The 22,706-nt window shown below is 46.4% G+C and overlaps 1 protein-coding gene across 8 annotated transcripts in view; it reads right to left on the bottom strand.

Annotated features, from left to right (window-relative positions):
- Nucleotides 1-22,706, bottom strand: part of LOC125456566 (dynactin subunit 1-like) — a 216,923-nt gene that overhangs the window by 156,128 nt on the left and 38,089 nt on the right. For 6 of the 8 annotated variants that reach the window (XM_059650884.1, XM_059650863.1, XM_059650866.1 and 3 more), the window contains exons 2-3: nt 7,033-7,278; nt 4,253-4,334 (exon numbers count right to left, since the gene is read on the bottom strand). In XM_059650884.1, coding sequence (XP_059506867.1) covers nt 4,253-4,334; nt 7,033-7,263 — 313 coding nt within the window. In that variant the 5' untranslated portion in view covers nt 7,264-7,278. Of the gene's footprint in view, nt 1-4,252; nt 4,335-7,032; nt 7,279-7,546; nt 7,651-7,702; nt 7,815-22,706 lie in introns of those variants that run through there. The other 2 variants (XM_059650875.1, XM_059650889.1) reach the window with 2 other exon arrangements.

Here is a 22,706-nt window from a genome sequence, read left to right as displayed (position 1 = left end):
GACTGAAGGGTTGAGGTGGGTTGGCTTGCCGAGCTGGTTTCAGTAACAAAACGTCTGCAGAACGACAAACCAGCTCGGCAAGCCAGCCAACCTCAACACCTACAACCCGAGCTACAGATCTACTCCAAACCCTTATGGACTGAAGGGTCTGTTTCTATGCTGTACATCGCTATGACTCCATAATCGCCCAGAGGGCAGTTTTGAGTCAACCACATTGTTGTGGGTTAGAGTCACATGTAGGCCAGACCAGGTAAGGATGGCAGTTTCCTTCTCTAAAGGACATTATTGAGCCAGGTGGGATTTTCCAACAATCAACAATGGATTATTGGTTATCATTAGATTCTTAATTACAGTTATTTTTAAAAATGTAATCCAAATTCCACTATCTGCCATAGTGAGATTAATAGTCTAGTGGTAATTGCACTAGAGTTGCCTCCTATTGGAAATATAGCACTCAGGTGTTATTTTGAGGCTGTAGTGTGCTAGAGAATTCACTAGGGGGTATAGAGGTCCTGGTCAGAGGTCTCAAGGATTGAGCAGACTGGTTTGAGGTCGGGGGACCGAGCATGGGAGAGATTAGGGGAGCAGCTTGCTCTAAGCAGGCTGTCCTCCAGCTCGGCTTCCCCCAAATGAAACAGATAAACAAACTCAACCTCTTCAAGCCAATCTCTGTTCAGAAAGCCCCAGGGAGGACTACAGGAGACTAGCTATTATCATGTGATTTACTAGAACTCTTACTTTGAAACAATCTTCAATGTCTACAGTGAACCTGCAAAGATTTCATTGAAAGAAACCATTCCAGGTATGTCTGCAAATCTTGAAATAAATTCCTTTTTCTACATTCCTTCAAAACCTGAGCCCTCAAAGCAATAATAAATATAATCATCTTTGCAATACCAGGGGCCTGAGTGCAGGCAAGCTGTGGGTCATGGGGGAACTGAGCGCGGGCAGGTTGTGGGTCACGGGGGGACTGAGCTCAGGTTAGTTGTGGGTCACGGGGGACTGAAATATCTGGAATTAGCAATCTAGTGACAACCATGAATCCATTGCCAACTGTCAGAAAACATCCCATCTGATTCATCAACATCCTTTCAAGGAGAAAACTGCCATCCTTACCTAATCTGGCCTAAATGTGACTCTGGGCAATTGGGGATGTGCAATAATGCTGGCTGACCCAGCGATGCCTTCATCATGTGAATGAATAAAGGAGCTGGTGAGGCTGCGCTTGGGGTTACTGTGTACAGTTTTGCTCACCCTGTTATAGGAAAGACATAGTTAGACTGGAAAGTGTGCAAAGAAGATTTATGAGGATGTTGCCAAGACTAGTCGGCATGAGATATGGGGGGAGGTTGGCCAGGAAAGGACTTTATTCCTTAGAACATCGAAGAATGAAGAGTGACCTTATTGTGATGTATAAAATCATGAGCAGCATATTTGGGATGAATGTATATTGTCTTTTCCCTCGGGATGGGAAATTGAAAACTAGGTGTTGGGGTTGGTTGGCTCGCTGAGCTGGTTTGTTGTCGTGCAGACGTTTCGTTACCGTGCTGGGTAACGTTCTCAGGTGTAGCTGCCGATTAAGTGTCAGTTTTCCCGCCTGGTTTTTAAACTCTGGGGTCCGTTGTGATGGATTGCCTCACTTCCGGGTTTCCTCTGGAGTGGAATGTATATGGGGTTGAGTTCAATGTGTTTATTAATAGCCTGCTTCGTGGAGTACCTTGCTTTCAGGAATTCTTGTGCTTGAGTCGGGCTTTATACTGGATATTAGTGGCCAGCCTATCCCCAGAAATGGAAACAGAAATGTCGATGAAAAGAGGGGAGGAGTCAGAGATAGACCAGGTGAAAGTGAGGGCAGGTAGAAATTGGAGGTGAAATTGATGAAGTTTTCCAATTCTGGATGAGAGAGGGAAGCAGCACCGATGGTATCATCGCTTTATCGGAGAAAGAGTTGTGGGCTGGGGCCGGAATAGGACTGGAAGAAGGAATATTCCACGCATCCCACAAAGAGACAGGCATAACTCAGGCCCATGTGGGTACCCATGGCAACCCCTCTTAGCTGAAGAAAATGAGAGGAGTTGAAAGAGAAGTTATTGAGGATGAGGATGAGGATAAGCTCGGCCAAGCAGAGGAGGGTGGTGGTGAGTGGTGATGGTATCCATTAGATATTAGAGGGCCACTAATATCCATTACAAATCCACTGACTCCCACAGCTATGTGGACTATACATCCTCTCCCACTTCCTGTAAAGATTCTATCCCATTCTCTCATTTCCTCCATCTCTGTGGCATATGTTCAGATGAGGCCAACTTTGACAAGGGAGCCTCCGAAATGTCCACATTCTTCCTCAACTGAGGATTGCCCAGCTCAGTTGTCAACAGGGCCCTCAACCAGGCCCATCCCATCTCCCAGACTTCTGCCCTCACCCCTTCTCTTCCATCCCGCAACAGCGATAGGGTCTCCTTTATCATCACCAACCGTCTCACCAGCATCCATGTCCAGAAGATCATCAGGCACCATTTCCACCACGTCCAGGAAGATGCCACCACATTCCCCTCCCCTCCTTTGTCCACCTTCCGCAGGGACCGTTCCTCTGGGGCACCCTGGTTCACAATGCCTTCACCCCCAACACCACCCCACAGCCCTACGGCACCTTCCCCTGTAACCAGCAAAGGTGCAACACCAGAGATAATAGGAACAGAAGATGCTGGAGAATCCGAGATAACAAAGTGTGGGGCTGGATGAACACAGCAGGCTAAACACAGCAGGCTAAACAGCATCTTAGGAGCAAGAAGGCTGGCACTTTGGGACTAGACGCTTCATCAGAAAAAAATGAAGGAGGGCCTAGGCCTGAAACGCCAGCTTTCGTAGAATCCCTACAGTGTGGAAGCAGGCCCTTCGGCCTAACACACTGACCCTTGCACCATCCCACCCAGACCCATCCCCTATAACCCACACAACCCTGAACACTATGGGCAATTTAGCATGGCCAGTCCATCTTGCCTGCACATCTTTGCACTGTGGGAGGAAACTGGAGCACCCGGAGGAAAAACACGCAGATACAGGAAGAATGTGCAAACTCCGCACAGACTGTTGTCCAAGGCTTGAATCGAATCTGGGTCCCTGGTGCTGTTAGGCTGCAGCGCTAACCACTGTGCCACCGTGCTGCTTTCCTGCTTCTAAGATGCTGCTTGGCCTGCTGTGTTCATCCAACTCCACACCTTGTTATCAAGGTGCAACACCTGCCCATTTACCTCCCCCCTCCCCAGTATCCAAGGGCCCAAACATACCTTCCAGGTGAAGCAACACTTCACCTGCACTTCGCAGAATCTAGTCACTGCATTCGCTGCTCATAATGCGGTCTCCTGTACATCGGGGAAACGAAGCATAGACCTGGCGACCGCTTTGCAGAACATCTACGCTTTGCTCGTAAAAAAGACCCTGAACTACCTTTGCCTGCCACTTCAATGCATCACCCTGCTCCCTGGCCAATATCTGTGTCTCTGGTTTGCTGCAGTGTTCCAGTGAAGTTCCTCCAGCTTGCGTTGGGCAACACCTCATTTTCTGCTTGGGAACCCTGCAGCCCTCCAGACTCAATATTGAGTTCAATAATTTTAGGTCCTGAACTCTCCCATGTCCGAGCCCCCCACTACACACACCAGGCCTTGTTACCACATACCCCCTGTTGTTAGTCACTAACAGTCCCCATTAACAACTATTCACCCTCCCAGACTGATCATTATCAACTCCCCTGTCTGTCTAACTGTCTCCCTCTCTCTCTGGGCTCTATCCTAGCGTTTACTCCCCACCCCATCCACCTCCCTATTCTCTGCATATAAACTGACATTTTCCCAGCCACCATCAGTGCTGAGGAAGGGTCACTGAACCCAAAATGTTAACTCTCTTTTCTCCTCCACAGATGCTGCCAGACCTGCTGAGCTTTTCCAACAACTTTGTTTTTGTTCCTGATTTACAGCATCCGCAATTCTTTCGGTTTTTATGCATACAAATGGTTTCTTTTAGAATAATTTCCAACAACTTACCCACCAAAGTCAGACTCAAAGTCTATAGATCCCAGGCTTCTCCTTACAGCCTTCCTTGAAGGTACAATATTAGACAGCCTCGTGTCATTTGGCACCACAACCATAGTTGTAGATGACACAAATAACTCCACACTTACTGACTTCTCCATTTGACATTAATAATTAACAAAGCCAAGATTTCTGGCGTGTAGCCCTGAGACAGGATCTCCTACCTCGTTTAGGAATTCTTGAAGAGGATGGCTCCTGTGGCGTTTCAGGGGATGTAGTGTCAGCGCTATCCTCAACAACCTGAATCTGAAACAGAAGCACAGATATCAGCTCACAGCTGACACCAAATATTTCCAAGCTTCAACCACTTTTAAAATTGAAAACATGCTGCGCACCCATGGCAAGGTACTGAACAGTCAATCAGGGTCTTTTCGGAACGCTCTCCAATTTAATAGCATGCTTCCGATAGCAGGGGGACCAGAGCTGTACTTAGTATTCCAAAAATACCCTCACCAATGTTCTGTTCAACCTCAGCACGACGTCCCAACTCGTCTGCTGAATTGTCCAAGCATTGAAGGCAAGTGTGCTTAATGCCTTCTCAACCCCATGTCTACATGTGAGGCAACTTTCAAAGAACTATGTACCTGAACCCCTAGGTCTCTCTGTACAACAACACTACCCAGGGCTTTACCATTGTGGGCTGAAGGGCCTGTTCTGTGCTGTACTGTTCTATGTTCTATTAACTGTAGAAGTCCTGCCTTGAAATAAACCTGCATAAGCTCCCAACATCCCTAAAACACTCACCCAACTGAAACTTTATAAACCCCAAGCCCACAAACAAAACTCTCCAAATGCAATACTCCAAGCTGCCCTAACCTATGGGAAAATATACCAGCTGTTATCAGGTATTGAGGGACTTGCCTTATGAGATGTTGAACAGATTAGGACTCATTGGAATATCGAAGAATGAGAGGTAACGTTATTGCAGTACAAGATTCCTAACACACTTGATAGGATAAATATGGGGAGACCGATATTCCCACAATTGAAACAGTGTCAGAGGGCATCATCTCAGAACGAGGTCATCATCTCAGAATGAGATCACAAGTTTAAGACAAAGATGAGAAGAATTTTCTTCTGAGGCTTAAGAGTCTGTGGAATTCTTTACAGTGGGGAGCTGCTGAGGCCAGGTACAAGTATAATCAAAACTGAGATAGACAGATTTTTGATCAGTAAGGCAATCAAAGATTAGGTGGAAACAGTAGCAAAATGAAGATGAAGATCATTAAATCAGTCATGGTCTCACCAAATGGTGGAGGAGCCTCAATGGGCTGAATAGTTTACTTCAGTTCCTATGTCTTATGGTGTTATATTTTTGAAAACATTCTTGAGGGAGGGAAATGTCAAGAAAGCCATTCAGTTCATGAGCAATCGAGGATGGACACATATGCTAGTCTTGCCAGTAAGTTTCCACAACCCAAATGAATGAATGAAGGTGGACAATTTGTCAAATTCCTAAACTTCAGTCCCAAAGAACTCCAAATTCCCAAATACTACTTGTCAAAACCCAACACACCCCCAAATCATCTTTCTGAACATTTCTCTCCTGTGATGTACAGTGAGAGACATATAATTTTTATGTCAATTGTGTTATGTTTTGATTTTGAATTAACGATAGTTGCAGTTTCCATGCTTCTGAGGGGGTTAATAATTAACAAGGGCAAATATTTCTGTCACTATAACTTTTTAAAAACAGTTGGAGGGGGCTAGTTACAAGAACTAACAGGTTTTATCCACCTTAGGAGGGGTTTCCATCTAACAATGGAAACAACTGTGCCCCAAGTATTTGGTTGGGAACTTTTGGGCTTTTTTTAAGCTTCAGGGAAAGCTCAGGAAGAGTCAGCAATCAATTCAATTTTGCTTGGGGGACAGTGCTGAAGGTTGGGCAGTGGGGCAGATGTCACCAAGTTAATCCTGAACTCAGGTGAGTGTTCCGCATACATGGGTTCAAATCCCACCTTAATAAGTGGTGACATTTGAATTCAATTTAAAAGTTTGGAATAAACGGAGGTGGCTATTTGAAGCTGAGAATATTTAAGCTCAGTTGTATGATAACTCCAAGAAGAAATTAGCAGATTTTCCTGACTGGTAGGTGAAGTCAAATTAAGGCCATCAAGGTATAAAAGACAGGGATTTGCTCTAACACAAGGCATGCTTTTGGGGAAAGTGCCAGGATGTTTTTGGCAATCAGCAAAGGGGTGCTTATGGAATTAAATTTCAGTGTGTATTATGAAATCTTGAAGATTGTATTAAAAGTAAGTTGCCTGGTTTATTCCCTTTTTAGCCTCATTTACTGAATGTATTTCTGTTTTATTATTAGCACTAAATATTAATATTGTATACTTATGCTTCAATGTGAGACCACCCTGTTAAAAACAAAACAAAAAATGAACAATCCAGCCAGAGTTTAGTCTGAGGTCTGACTCATCAGGTCATAACATCAGCTTGGATCATAACAATAGACAAACCCATGACTACTTATATCTAAAAGGGCAGAGGCTGCAGATGTATAGGAACACCACTCCCAGCAAGTTCTCCTCTGAGCCGTTCATCATCCTGGCTTGGAAATATATCGCCATTCCTTCAGTACCACTGGGTTAAAATCCTGGAATTCCTTCCCTAAAGGCACTGTGGGTGTACCTATAGCACACGGACTGTAGTGATTTCAGAAAGCACCTCCCAACCACCATCTCCAGGGTAATAGAGGGGAGTAATGAATGTAGCACAGCCAGTGAAACCCACATTGCTTCAGTACAGTAAAAACAAACACCTATGTAACCCCACCATTACATAAAACACACCACAGTGCCAGTAACTCTTGCTAAATTCATGCACACAGGCAGCCACTACAAGTATATCCACCTACTCAAAATGCAGATATACATATGCCCGAGCATCCCTGCAATCAGCCCCCTCAAAAGCACGGTAAGATGAAATTCAGTACCTGGGACTGGCGAACAAAGATGCCATGACTTTCTTCACAAGTGAAATATCGCTTGCCCTGCACTGTGCCATCATTTTTACCCTTGGCGTCATCCAGAATTACTCCAACCCACTTGCCAGAGGCAAACATTGTGGCACCCACATAAGCGACAGTGCCACGATGTCCCTTGCCAATCACTTCCACACGTGAGCCCACCTTGAGGGGCTTCCCGGCTCCTGTCTCACCACTCATTCTGCTACTGTTTGTCTGTGAAGAAAACATGATAGCGATTAGTGAAAAGAAGGACAGAGAGAGAGAGAGACACAGAGAGGCAGACCGGGGGGACAGAGAGAGAGATAGAGAGAGAGAGAGAGATAGAGAGAGAGTCTGAGAGAGAGAGAGAGAGAGGAGAGAGAGAGAGAGAGAGAGAGAGAGAGAGAGAAGTAAAACGAGCAAAGTAAATATATAGAATCATGCCAAAACAAAATCTTGTCAGGAGACCAAGTATTAAGTGAATTCAATCAGTCATACGCACACTTAACTATTGAGGAAATAAAGCGGTGTTCTGTCTGTATTAATCACCACTTTGGATATTAATAGTAAACACCACAATGCCAGATAGAGCAGGTCCAGTAGCAGGAAGTAGCAGCACAGCTAAGTCACTGAAACTATGGGAGCCGGCCTCAGTTACCATCTGCAGTAGCTCAGTGATCTCTGTTGCTGGTAAACTGCCTACATCGCACGCCACAGAGGTTCATTGTTTCTTCCCGTCTGAAGCATCATGTGCTTGCTGCTGACTGCTTAAAGACAAACTGGGAGCAAGCTCCCAGCATCCCATTCGGCCTGACGATAAAGAGATTTGATAGCCAGGCAACTCCCCTCATGCCGGCCAGTGGCCTCAATCATACTACAATCATGATATTGTTCGCAATTCAAACAAGCCCCACATCTTCAAATATCACATTTTTATCACAAAATCACTGCGCTGTGAGATCCAGTCAGCTGTTCAGTCAGCCACAGAGACTGTTTCACACAATCACACAATTACTACACACAGAAGGCTGGCATTTGGGCTCAATGTGCCTGCACTGAGTCTCCAAATAGCATTTTACTCAGCGTAATTCCCCCGTGTCTCAGCTGCAAGCAAACTTTCTTCTCAAATCGCTTTTGCTTCTTTTACTTATTTCAAATCTCATTGCTCTCCTCCTCAATTCTTTACCAAGAGGGCAGTTTCTCCCTATCTATTCTGTTCAAGACACCGCCATATTTTCAGAATTTCAGTTTGACCTTGTCCCATCCTCTATTCACCAAAGAAAACAGTTGTAGTTTCTTCAATCTCTCCTCATGATTGACGATTCTCATCCCAAACCATTCCCATCATTATCTGCTCCCCATCTCTAACTTCTTCACGTCCTTGCTGAACTGCAGTGTCCATAATGGCATATTAGTATCTTACACAAATCCAACATAACCTCCTGCCTCTAGTATTCTATGCCCCTGGATGCTTTATTAATGGAAACATGGTAGCAGGAAGAATGCCATTCAGCCCTTCAAGACAGTTCTGCCATTTACTATCGCCATGGTTGATCAGCCAACTTAGTCCCCTGGACCTGGTCCCTCTCCACATCCTTTGTTCCCTCTGGCCCGAAGAACTATACTTAAGACTATCAGACACAGGAGCAGAGTTCAGCTATTCAACCCATCTGGTGTGCTCTGTCATTTGATCATAGCTGATACGTTTCTCAACCCCATTCTCCCAATTACAGTCCATAATCCTCAATCCCCTATCCAATCAAGAACTACCTATCTCTGTCTGAAATATACTCGGTGACTCAGCCCCCACAGCCCTCTGTGGCAATGATTTCCACAGATTCACCCCTCCGCCGGCTGAAGGCATTCCTCCCCATCTCAGTTCAAAAGAGTTGTCCCTTCACTCCAAGGCCTTCGGGTCCTACTCGCTCCTGCTAGTGGAAATATCTTCAAACTCAGCCACATTAGGGGCATTTAAACAGTCCTTGGATAAGCATATGGATGATAATGGGATAGTGTAGGGGGAGGGGCTTAGATTCATTCACAGATCGGCGCAACATTGAGGGCCGAAGGGCCTGCTCTGCACTGTATTGTTCTATGTTCTATGTTGTCCATTACCACTCTACCCAAACCTCCAATATTCTGTCCTTCCTCATCCTTTTATATTTCAAGTAGAGACCTAGAGTACTCAACCGCTGCTCATATGACAAGCTCTTCATCCCTGGGATCATTCATGTAAACCTCATCCACATCCCATCCAATGCCAGCACGTTCATCATGAGATGTGAGGCCCAAAATTACTCTCAATATTCTAAATGTGGTCTGACCAGAGCCTTAATTCTGCCTCAGAAGTACATCACTGCTCCTGTATTCGAGCCTTCTCAAAATGAAATCTAACTTTTTTTATTCACTCAGTTGGCCAGAATTCATCGCCTGCCCGAGATGGTGGTGAGTTGCCTTGAACTACCGTAGATTGCCCTCAGGGAGGGAATTCCAGGATTTTGATCTGGCATTCCCAGGCATTTGCCTTCCTAACTGCCAACTGAAGCTGCAAGTTAACCTCAATAAGGACTCTCAAGTCCCTTTATGTTTTAGATTTTCAAAGCCTTTCCCAATTTAGAAAACAATCTACGCCTCTATTCTTCCTACTAAAGGCATAACCTCACACTTTCCCACATTGGATTCCATCTGCCACTTCTTTGCCCACTTTCCTAGCCTGTTCAAGTCCTGCTGTAGCCTCCCTGCTTCCTCAACACTGCCTGTCCTTCCACCCATCTTTGCGTCATCTGCAAAAATGCCCTCAGTTCCTTCATCCAGTTCATTAATGCGTAGCGTGAATTGTTGTGGTGCTAACACCGGCCCCTTATCTCTATTTGAACTCATGACCCCTCGTAATTGAGTCCCCCACTCTGGGAAAAAGCTTTTTGCCATCCACCCTGTCTATACCCCTCATGATTTTATAGACCTCAATCAGGTCCCCCCTCAATCTCCGTCTTTCTAATGAAAACAATCCTAATCTATTCAACCTCTCTTCATAGCTAGCACCCTCCATACCAGGCAACATCCTGGTGAACCGCCTCTGCACCCGCTCCAAAGCATCCACATCCTTTTGGTAATTTGGCGACCAGAACTGTACACAGTACTCCAAATGTGGCCGAACCAAAGTCCTATACAACTGCAACATGACCTGCCAACTCTTGTACTCAATACCCTGCCCAATGAAGGAAAGCAGGCCATATGCCTTCTTGAACACCCTGTTGACCTGCGTTGCCACCTTCAGGGAACAATGGACCTGAACACCCAGATCTCTCTGTTCATCAATTTTCCTTAGGACTTTTCCATTCACTGTATAGTTCGCCTTTGAATTTGATCTTCCAAAATGCATCACCTCGCATTTGCCCGGATTGAACTCCATCTGCCATTTATCTGCCCAACTCTCCAGTCTATCTATATTCTGCTGTAATCTCTGACAGTCCCCTTCACTATCAGCTACTCCACCAATCTTAGTGCCATCAGCAAACTTGCTAATCAGACAATCTATACCTTCCTCCAGATCATTTACATATATCACAAACAACAGTGGTCCCAGCACAGATCCCTGTGGAACACCACTGGTCACAGGTCTCCAATTTGAGAAACTCCCTTCCGCTACTACCCTGTCTCCTGTTGCCCAGCCAGTTTTTTATCCATCTAGCTAGCACACCCTGGACCCCACGTGACTTCACTTTCTCCATCAGCCTGCCACGGGGAACCTTATCAAACACCTTACTGAAGTTCATGTATATGACATCTACAGCCTTTCCCTCATCAATCAACTTTGTCACGTCCTCAAAGAATTCTATTAAGTTGGTAAGACATGACCTTCCCTGTACAAAACCATGCTGCCTATCACTGATAAGCCCATTTTCTTCCAAATGGGAATAGATCCTATCCCTCAGTATCTTCTCCAGTAGCTTCCCTATCACTGACGTCAGGCTCACCGGTCGATAATTACCTGGATTATCCTTTCAGCCCTTTTTAAACAAGGGGGCAACATTAGCAAGTCTCCAGTCCTCTGGGACCTCACCCGTGTCTAAGGACACGGCAAAGATATCTGTTAGGGCCTGGCTATTTCCTCTCTTGCTTCCCTCAGTAACCTGGGATAGATCCCATCCGGACCTGGGGACTTGTCCATCTTAATGTCTTTTAGGATACCTAACACTTCCTCCTTCCTTATGTCAACTTGACCGAGACTAAGCAAACATCTATCCCGAACCTCAACATCTGTCATGTCCCTCTCCTTGGTGAATACCGATGCAAAGTACTCGTTAAGAATGTCACCCATTTTCTCTGACTCAGCACATAACTTTCCTTCTTTGTCCTTCAGTGGGCCAATCCTTTCTCTAGTTACCCTCTTGCTCTTTATATATGAATAAAAGCTTTGGGGTTTTCCTTAAGCATGTTTGCCAGCAATATCTCACGTCCTCTCTTAGCCCTCTTAATCCCTTTTTTCAGATTCGTTCGACATTCCCGATATTCTTGCAAATCTTCGTCTGTCTTCAGTCGCCTAGACCTCATGTATGCTTCCTTTTTCCTCTTGGCTAGTCTCACAATTTCACCTGTCATCCATGGCTCCCTAATCTCACCTTTTCCATTCCTCATTTTCACAGGAACACGTCTCTCCTGCACGCAAATCAACATCTCCTTAAAAGCCTCCCACATCTCAAATGTGGATTTACCTTCAAACAGTTTCTCTCAATCTACATTCCTCAGATCCTGCCGAATCTTGGTATAGTCGACCTTCCCCCAGTTTAGTACTCTTCCTTTAGGGCCACTCCTATCCTTCTCCATGAGTATTGTAAAACTTACGGAATTGTGTTTGCTATTTCCAAAGTAGTCCCCTATTGTAATATCAACCACCTGGCCGGGTTCATTCCCCAGCACCAGGTCCAGTGTGGCCCCTTCCTGAGTTGGACTACATACATACTGCTCTAGAAAACCCTCCTGGACACACCTTACAAATTCTGCTCCATCTTGACCCGTAACACTGAGTGAATCCCAGTCAATATTGGGAAAATTAAAATCTCCCATCACCACCACCCTGTTTCTCCGATACCTTTCCATTATCTGTTAACATATTTGTACCTCTATCTCACGCTCGCTGTTGGGAGGCCTGTAGTACAGCCCCAGCATTGTTACTGCATCCTTCCTATTTCTGAGTTCTATCCATATTGCCTCACTGCTGGAGTCCTCCATGGGGCCCTCCTTCAGTGCGGCTGCGATATCGTCTTTGACCAGTATTGCTGGTTCTCCACCCCTTTTACCTCCCTCTCTATCCCGCCTGAAGCATCAATATCCTGGGACAACTAGTTGCCAATCATGCCCTTCCCTCAACCAAGTCTCAGTAATAGCAATAACATCATACCTCCAGGTACCGATCCAAGCCCTAAGCTCATCTGCCTTTTCTACTACACTTCTCGCATTAAAACAAATGCACCTCAGACCACCTGTCCCTTTGTGTTCATCATCTGCTCCCCGACTACTATTCCCTTTAGTCACACCGACTCCATTATCTAGTTCCCTACAGGCTTTTGTTTCTACCTCTTTTCTGTCCAATATTTGGTTCCCATCCCCCTGCCACTGTCGATCTCTGCCTTCTGTCAATCAGCCAATCCTCTGTCCATGCCAGTATCTTACCCTAACATAATGGGGTCTTATTTAGCAGACTCTCCATCGACACCGAAGGGCCTGTACTGTGCTGTACTTTTCTATGTTCTTTGACAACTTGTCAAAAGATGTCCAGAAATCCCAGTTGATCCTTATTCCTTTGTCTAACTTGTGTGATCCCTCCTCAAAGGATTCAAACAGATTTTCAAACATGAGCGCTTTCTGTTGAAGCTGTGCTATTTTACAGGACTTCCAAGGACCGATGCAAAGTACACATGAAGGACTCAGCCACTTTCTCTGACTCCAAGCATAAGTTCTCTTCTTTCTCTTTGAATGGACCTGCCCTTTCCTTAGCTACCCCCTTACTTCTGACATATGAGTCCCTAGTCTTTGTTTCCTGTCTGCCTGCCAGTACTGCTCTATCTACACAGCTTGCCATAGAATCACTGAGCCTTTGGTCATCGAGTTTGTACAGTCACGAAACAAACTCAATCTGTACTGCTTCCAAGATAACAAGGTGTGGAGCTGGATGAACACAGCAGGCCAAGCGGCATCTTAGGAGCAGGAAAGCTGACATGTTGGGTCGAGACCCTTCATCAGAAAAGGGGGACGGGAAGAGGGTTGTGAAATAAATAGGGAAAGAAGGGGAGGCGGATCGAAGATGGATAGAGGAGAAAATAAGTGGAGAGGAGACAGACAAGTTAAAGGGGTGGGGATGGAGCCAGTAAAGGCGAGTATAGGTGGGGAGCTAGGGAGGAGATAGTTCAGTCCAGGGTGGACGGGCAGGTCAAGGGGGAGGGATAAAGTTAGTAGATAGGAAATGGGGGTGTGGCCTGAGGTGGGAGGAGGGGATAGGTGAGAGAAAGAACAGGTTAGGGAGGCAGGGACGAGCTGGGCTGGTTTTGGGATACGGAAGGGGGAGGGGGAGATTTTGAAGCTGGTGAAGTCCACATTGATACCATTGGGCTGCAGGGTTCCCAAGTGGAATATGAGTTGCTGTTCCTCCAACCTTCGGGTGGCATCATAGTGGCACTGCAGGAGGTCCAGGGTGGACACGTCATCTAAGGAACGGGAGGGGGAGTTGAAATGGGTCATGACTGGGAGGTGCAGTTTTCTACCTACTGATCTCATCCCACCCCCTTGACGCCCGTCCTCCCCGGACGAACCTATCCTCCTCCCTACCTATATTCTCCTCACCACCTATCTTCTCCTCTATCCATCTTCGATCCGCCTCCCTTTCTCTCCCTATTTATTTTAGGACCCTCTCCCCATCCCCCTTTCTGAAGAAGGGTCTAGGCTTGAAACGTCAGCTTTCGTGCTCCTAAGATGCTGCTTGGCCTGCTGTGTTCATCCAGCTCCTGAACTACTGGTTGCCTGCAATTTTAACAGACCACTCTGTTCCCTGGCCAGCTGCAGCATTCCAGCGGAGCTTAACGCAGGCTGGAGGAACAACATCTCATTTTCCTCTTGGGGACCCTGCAGCCCTCTGGACTCAATATTGAGTTCAATAATTTTACGGGCTAAACTGTGGCATGTCTGGGCCCCCCACCCCACACATTGTTACCACACAGACTGCCATTATACACCCCCTGTTGTGAGTCACTAACAGTCCCCATTAACAACTACTAACCCTCCCAGCCTGATCAGCAAGGCGTTCGATAAGGTTCCCCACAATAGGCTCTTGTACAAAATGCAGAGGAATGGAATTGTGGGAGATATAGCAGTTTGGGTCGGAAATTGGCTTGCTGAAAGAAGACAGAGGGCGGTAGTTGATGGGAAATGTTCATCCTGGAGACCAGTTACTAGTGGTGTACCGCAAGGGTCGGTGTTGGGTCCACTGCTGTTTGTCATTTTTATAAATGACCTGGATGAGGGCGTAGAAGGATGGGTTAGTAAATTTGCAGACAACACTAAGGTCGGTGGAGTTGTGGATAGTGACGAAGGATGCTGTAGGTTGCAGAGAGACATAAATAAGCTGCAGAGCTGGGCTGAGAGGTGGCAAGTGGAGTTTAATGCAGACAAGTGTGAGGTGATGCACTTTGGTAGGAGTAACCGGAAGGCAAAGTACAGGGCTAATGGTAAGATTCTTAGCAATGTAGATGAGCAGAGAGATCTCGGTGTCCATGTACACAGATCCTTGAAAGTTGCCATCCAGGTTGACAGGACTGTTAAGAAGGCATACAGTGTGTTAGCTTTGATTAATAGAGGGATCGAGTTCCGGAACCAAGAGGTTATTGTGAAGTTGTACAAAACTCTGGTGCGGCCGCACTTGGAGTATTGTGTACAGTTCTGGTCACTGCATTATAAGAAGGATGTGGAAGCTTTGGAAAGGGTGCAGAGGAGATTTACTAAGATGTTGCCTGATATGGAGGGAAGGTCTTACAAGGAAAGGCTGAGGGACTTGAGGCTGAGAAGTGCTGAGTGGGTGATCCATCTCGGACTCCTCCAGTGGTCCCCAGCATCACAGATACCAGTCTTCAGCCAATTCGATTCACTCTTCATGATATGAAGAAACGGTTGGAGACATTGAATGCTACCAAAGGCTGAGGATCGGCTGTCTGACAGAAGGCAGAGTTGGGGTAAAAGGCTCTTTTTCGGAATGGCAACCGGTGGCGAGTGCTGTCCGGCAGGGTTCAGTGTTGGGGCCACAGCTGTTCACCTTATATATTAATGATCTGGATGAAGGGACTGGGGGCATTCTGGTGAAGTTTGCCGATGATACGAAGATAGGTGGACAGGCAGTAGTACTGAGGAGGTGGGGAAGCTGCAGAAAGATTTAGACAGTTTAAGAGAGTGGCACAAGAAATGGCTGATGAAATTCAGCGTGAGCAAATGTGAGGTTTTGCACTTTGGAAAAAAAGAATACATGCTTGGACTATTTTCTAAACTGTGAGAAAATTCGTAAAGTCGAAGTGCAAAGGGATCTGGGAGTGTCAGTCCAGGATTCTCTAAAGGTTAACTTGTAGGTTGAGTCCGTGATTAAGAAAGCGAATGTAATGTTGTCAATTATGTCAAGAGAGTCGGCATATAAAAGCCGCAGCGTGCTTTAGAGACTTGTATAAAGCTCTAGTTAGGCCCCATTTAGAATACTGTGTCCAATTTTGGACTGGTAGGTTTAATGTACGATGAATGGCTAAGGATCCTGAGATTGTATTCGTTAGAGTTTAGAAGGTTGACGGGAGATCTAATAGAAAGTTACAAGATAATGTATGACTTAGAAGCGTGGACGCTGGGAAGTTGTTTCCATTAGGTGGGGAGACTAGGACCTGTGGGCACAGCCTTAGAATTAGAGGGAGTAAATTTAGAACGGAAATGAGGAGACTTTTCTTCAGCCAGAGAGTGGTGGGCCTGTAGAATTCGTTGCCACAGAGCGCAGTGGAGGCTGGGATGTTAAATGTGTTCAAGGCAGAGATTGATAAATTCTTGATCTTGCAAGGAAACTCCTGGATATGGGCAGATAGGTGGGCATGGAGATCAGTGGCAGATGGAATTTAATCCTGATAAATGTGAAGTGATGCACTTTGGATGAAGGAACAAGACAAGGGAGAACTGAATGAATAGCAGGATGTGGTAATGCTGGCATTGGGCGAGGGTAGACAAGGTCAGAAGCGAGTTTTGAGAAGATTTGTAGCTCAGGTTGAGTTTCTGGATGTGAGTTTGCTCGCTGAGCTGGAGGTGGGGAGGCTACAGAAAGATTTAGACAGTTTAGGAGAGTGGTCCAGGAAATGGCTGATGAAATTCAACGTGAGCAAATACGAGGTTTTGCACTTTGGAAAAAAGAATACAGGCATGGACTACTTTCTAAATGGTGAGAAAATTCGTAAAGCAGAAGTACAAAGGGATCTGGGAATGTTGGTCCAGGATTCTGTCAATGTTAACTTGCAGGTAAAGTTCGTGATTAAGAAAGCAAATGTAATGTTGTCGTTTATCTCAAGAGGGTTGGAATATAAAAGCAGCGATGTGCTCCTGAGGCTTTATAAAGCTCTAGTTAGGCCCCATTTAGAATACTGTGTCCAATTTTGGGTCCCACACCTCAGGAAGGACATATTAGCCCTAGAGCATGTCCAGCGGAGATTCACATGGATAGTCCCTGGAATAGTAAGCCTAACATACGATGAACGGCTGAGGATCCTGGGATTGTATTCATTAGAGTTTAGAAGGTTGAGGGGAGCCATTCTGAAAAAGAGCCTTTTATCCCAACTCTCTGCCTTCTGTCAGACAGCCAATTCTCAATCCAAGCCATACAACATAATGTATGGCTTAGAAAGGGTGGATGCTGGGAAGTTGTTTCCGTTAGGCGGGGAGACTAGGACCCATGGGCGCAGCCTTAAAATTAGAGGGGGTAAATTTTAAAACGAAAATGAGGAGACATTTTTTCAGCCAGAATGTGGTGGGCCTGTGGAATTCATTGCCACGGAGCGCATTGGAGGCCGGGACGTTAGGTGTCTTCGAGGCAGAGATTGATAAATTCTTGATCTTGCAAGGAATCAAGGGCTACGGGGAGAGTGCAGGGAAGTGGAGTTGAAATGCCCATCAGCCATGATTAAATGGCAGAGTGGACTTGATGGGCCGAATGGCCTTACTTCCACTCCTATGTCTTATGGTCTTATGGTCCATTTCCTACCTACTACTATTTCTAACCTCATCCCGCCCCCTTGACTTGTCCGCCCTCCCCGGACTGACCTACCCCCTCCCTACCTCCTCACCCATACTCTCCTCTCCACCAATCTTCCATTCTATCCATCTTTGATCTGCCTCCCCCTCTCTTCCCATTTATTTCAGAATCCCCTCCCCATCCCCCTTTTCTGAAGAAGGGTCTGGGCCTGAAACGACAGCTTTTGTGCTCCTAACATGCTGCTTGGCCTGCTGTGTTCATCCAGCTCCACACTTTGTTATGCAGGTTAGAGTCCAGCGGGATTATTTGAAATCACAAGCTTTTTGGTGCTCTGATCATTTGTCAGGTGAAGTGAATGAAGTCAATGAATGGCAGAACACTAGGAAGGTCAGAGGGATCACAGGTAGTTGGTCCACAGATCCCGGAATGTGGCAAGGCAGTTTAATGGAGTAGCTGAGACAGCACACAGGACTCTTATCTTTCTCGGGCGTGGTATGGATTATAAGCACAGGGAGGTTATGTTGGAGCTGTATGAGACTGGTTCGGCACTGTAAGCAGTTCTGGTCCCCGTGCTATAGGAAGGATGTGATATCACAGGGAAGTGTGCAGAGGAGATTTACCAGGATGTTGCCTGGGATAGAGAGTTTCAGTGATGAAGAGAGGTTGAACAGGCTGGGTTTGTTTTCTTTAGAGCAGAGGAGATTGAGAGGGGACATGAATGAGATGTATAAAAATCTGAGTAGCATGAACAGCGTGTTTTCTTTCGTTGAAGGGTCAGTAACATGGGCGAAAGGCAAGAGGTTTAGAAGGGATTTCAGGAAATTTTCTTCGATTGAGGGAAGGTGGTGGTAATCTGGAATGATGGAAGAGCCCAGCACATCAGTGCAAAAGATGAAACTGAAGCATTCGCAGCTCAGTACAGTTCTGCTGCTGTTGATGGCCCACAGCACCTCATGAATGCCTAGCCTTGAGTTATTAGATCTGTGTGAAGTCTGTCCCATTGAGCACGGTGACAGTGCCACACAACACGATGGAGGTTGTTCTCAATGTGAAGGCAGGACTTTGTCTCCACAAGGATTGTGCGATGGTCACTCTTATCGATACTGTCATGGACAGATACAACTGCAGCTGGCAGATTGGTAAGGACGGGGTCAAGTATGTTTTCCTCTCTTGATTGGATCCCTCACCACCTGCTGCAGACATACTTTCCCGTCTGCTCCCCATAGCCCTTCAATCTACTGTCAATTATCAGTCTCCTGACTTCAGGAAGCGGAATGCAAAACATGCCCCTGTCTGTATCAATGATGCTGAGGTGGACATGGTCAGGAGATTCAGGGTTCCTATGCATTAATATCACCAAACTGCTATGGTCCATCCATATCGACACTACGGACAAGAAATCACACCAACACCTCTATTTCCTCAGAAGGCTACGGAAATTCAGTAAGTGCACAAGGGCTCTTACCAACTGTTATAGATGCACCATAGAAAGCATCTTCTCTGGATACATCACAACTCGGTATGGCAACTGCTCTGCCCAAGACCACAGGACATTACAGGGAGTTGTGAACACAGCCCAGTCCATCATGCAAACTAGCCTTCCTTCCATCGGCTCCATCGAAACTCCTCGCTGCTTTGGGAAAGCAGTCAACATAGTCAAAGACCCTTCCCACCTGGGTTACACCCCTCCCACCCTGGTTATTCTCTTCCACCCCGCCCCCAGCAGAAAATACATGTATTTATATATGAAAACATGTATCAACAGATTCAAGAACAGCTTCCTCCCTACTGTTATCAGTCTTTTCAAGAGGCATCTCATATTAAAGCTGATCTTTCTCTGCACCTTCTCTGGAGCTGTAACACATATTCTGCATCCTGTTCTTCAATTCTGATAGAGCATAGAACACTACAGCGTAGTACAGGCCCTTCAGCCCTCAATGTTGTGCCAACCTGTAAAACCAATCTGAAGCCCATCTAACCTACACTATTCCATTATTATCCATACATTTATCCAATGACCATTTAAATGCCCTTAAACTTTGAGAGTCTACTACTGTTGCAGGCAGGGCATTCCACGCCTTCACTACTCTCTGAGTAAAGAACCTACCTCTGGCATCTGTCCTATATCTATCAACCTTCAATTTAAAGCTACGTCCCCTCATGCTAGCCATCACCATCTGAGGAAAAAGGTTATGACTTAGAACATAGAACATTACAGCACAGTACAGGGCCTTCGGCTCTCGATGTTGTGCCAACCCGTCATACCGATCTCAAGCCCATCTAACCTACACTATTCCATGTACGTCCATATGCTTATCCAATGGCGACTTAAATGTACCTAAAGTTGGCAAATCTACTACCGTTGCAGGCAAAGCGTTCCATTCCCTTACTACTCTCAGAGAGTAAAGAGAGTTCTCGCTGTCCACCCTATCTAATCCTCTTATTATCTTGTATGTCTCTATTAGGTCACCTCTTAACCTTCTTCTCTCCAACGAAAACAGCCTCAAGTCCCTCAGCCTAACCTCATAAGACCTTCCCTCCATATCAGGCAACATCCTGGTAAATCTCCTCTGCACCCTTTTCCAAAGCTTCCACATCCTTCCTCTAATGCGGTGACCAGAACTCTACACAATGTATTAACGTAATGATGTGGAGGTGCCAGTATTGGACCGGGGTGGACAAGGTCAGAAATCACACAACACTAGGTTATTATCAAACAGGTTTATTTGAAATCACAAGTCCTCGGAGTGCTGCTCATTCCTCAGGTGGAGCGAAGGCACTGTACTCCGAGGACTTGTGATTTCAAATAAACCTGTTGGACTATGACCTGGTATCAGAGATAATAGAAACTTCAGATGCTGGAGATTTTGGGCTTGGACCCTTCATCAGAGCTTCCCTGCTCCTCAGATGCTGCTTGGCCTGTTGTGTTCATCTAGCTCCACATCTTGTTATCTCAGACTATAAGCTGGTGTTGTGACACTTCTGACTGTGAGAAATGATTTGGCTGGATAGCACGCAAGACAATACTTTTCACCATATCTCAGTACATGTGACAAAGATAAATAAAGAACAAGAACAAAAGAACGAAGAAAATTACAGCATAGGAACAGGTCCTTCGGCCCTCCAAGCCTGTGCCGATCCAGATCCTCGAACTAAACCTGTCGCCTACTTTTCCAAGGATCTGTATTCCTCCTGCTCCCTGCCCATTCATGTATCTGTCTAGATGCATCTTAAATATCGTGTGGAGCTGGATGAACACAACAGGCCAAGCAGCATCTCAGGAGCACAAAAGCTGACGTTTCGGGCCTAGACCCTTCATCAGAGAGGGCGATGGGGAGAGGGTTCTGGAATAAATAGGGAGTGGGGGGAGGCGGACCGAAGATGGAGAGGAGAAGATAGGTGGAGAGGAGAGTATAGGTGGGGAGGTAGGGAGGGGACAGGTCAGTCCTGGGAAGACGGACAGGTCAAGGAGGTGGGATGAGGTTAGTAGGTAGGAAATGGAGGTGCGGCTTTTGGTGGGAGGAAGAGATGGATGAGAGGAAGAACAGGATAGGGAGATAGAGACAGGCTGGGCTGGCTGTGTGATGCAGTGTGGGGGAGGGGGGGGACATGAACTGGGCTGGTTTTGGGATGCGGTGGGGGAAGGGGAGATTTTGAAGCTGGTGAAGTCCACGTTGATACCATTGGGCTGCAGTGTTCCCAAGCGGAATATGAGTTGCTGTTCCTGCAACCTTCGGGTGGCATCATTGTGGCACTACAGGAGGCCCATGATGGACATTTCATCTAAAGAATGGAAGGGGGAGTTGAAGTGGATCGCGACTGGGAGGTGCAGTTGTTTATTGTGAACCGAGCGGAGGTGTTCTGCAAAGCAGTCCCCAAGCCTCCGCTTGGTTTCCCCAATGTAGAGGTAGCCACACCAGGTACAGCGGATGCAGTATATCACATTGGCAGATTGAACCTCTGCTTAATATGGAAAGTAATATGTGGGGCCTGGGATGGGGGTGAGGGAGGTGGTGTGGGGGCAAGTCTAGCATTTCCTGCGGTTGCAGGGGAAGGTGCCGGGTGTGGTGGGGTTGGAGGGCAGTGTGGAGCAAACAAGGGAGTCACAGAGAGTGGTCTCTCCGGAAAGCAGACAAGGGTGGGGATGGAAAAATGTCTTGGGTGGTGGGGTCGGATTGTAGATGGCGGAAGTGTCGGAGGATGATGCGTTGTATCCGGAGGTTGGTGGGGTGGTGTGTGAGAATGAGGGGGATCCTCTGGGGGTGGTTGTGGCTGGGGTGGGGTGTGAGGGATGTGTTGCGGGAAATGCGGTCAAGGGCGTTCTTGACCACTGTGGGGGGAAAGTTGCGGTCCTTGAAGAACTTGGACATCTGGTATGTGCGGGAGTGGAATGCCTCATCCTGGGAGCAGATGCGGCGGAGGCGGAAGAATTGGGAATAGGGGATGGAATTTTTGCCTCCCCCTCTCTCCCTATTTATTCCAGAACCCTCACCCCATCCCCCTCTCTCCCTATTTATTCCAGTTCCCTCTCCCCATCCCCCTCTCTGATGAAGGGTCCAGGCCCGAAACGTCAGCTTTTGTGCTCCTGAGATGCTGCTTGGCCTGCTGTGTTCATCCAGCTCCACACTTTGTTATCTTGGATTCTGCAGCAACTGCAGTTCCCATTATCTCTGAGGCGAAGTAATACACTCTTTTTACCTCCTCCCTCTTCAATTTCCAAGGCTCCAAAGTACACCTTCCAAGTGAAGCAACAGTTTCTTTCTCTACTCTCCCATATTCATTGGCCACAATATGGTCTCCTCTCCAGGGAGACCAAACGCAGGGGGTTACCTCTGCTCAGCCCTCAGGCTTTGATCTTGATCTTCCTGTCACTTGCCATTTCAACGTGCCACAATGCTTCCATTTCTGTCCTGGGCCTGGTGCAGTGTTCCACTGAAGCCCAACTGAAGCTGGAGAAACAGCATCTCATTTTCTGAAATTAACACTTTGCAACATTCAGGATTCAAAGCTGAGTTGAACAACTTTGAAGCATGAACATTCGTTACTTTCACATTCCCTCTAGGAAACCCCCAAGTTGCCTGTCCTAATGAAAAGCCAAAAGAACTACCGATGCTGTAAATCAAGAATAAAAACAAAATTGCTGGAAAAGCACATTTTTTAAATCACAGTTAACCTTTTGGGTCTGGTGCTGTGATTTTTTTTTTTCTTCACAGATGCTACCAAACCTTTTCCAGCAACATCTGTTTTTTTATCCCTGTCCTAATGTCTGCTTTTCTCAGAGATACTTTTAGTACAGCAGACCTACATTCTGCTGTTAACGCCTTCCCTACAGCTCTCTCACCTCTTTACAACCACTACCACTCCCTCGGCCTTTGTTCTAGAACACTCAAACTGTACTCCATTC

This window comes from Stegostoma tigrinum, chromosome 1 (assembly GCF_030684315.1).
Source record: "Stegostoma tigrinum isolate sSteTig4 chromosome 1, sSteTig4.hap1, whole genome shotgun sequence".
Classification (NCBI taxonomy): domain Eukaryota; kingdom Metazoa; phylum Chordata; class Chondrichthyes; order Orectolobiformes; family Stegostomatidae; genus Stegostoma; species Stegostoma tigrinum.
This window is presented reverse-complemented; position numbering and strand designations above follow the sequence as displayed.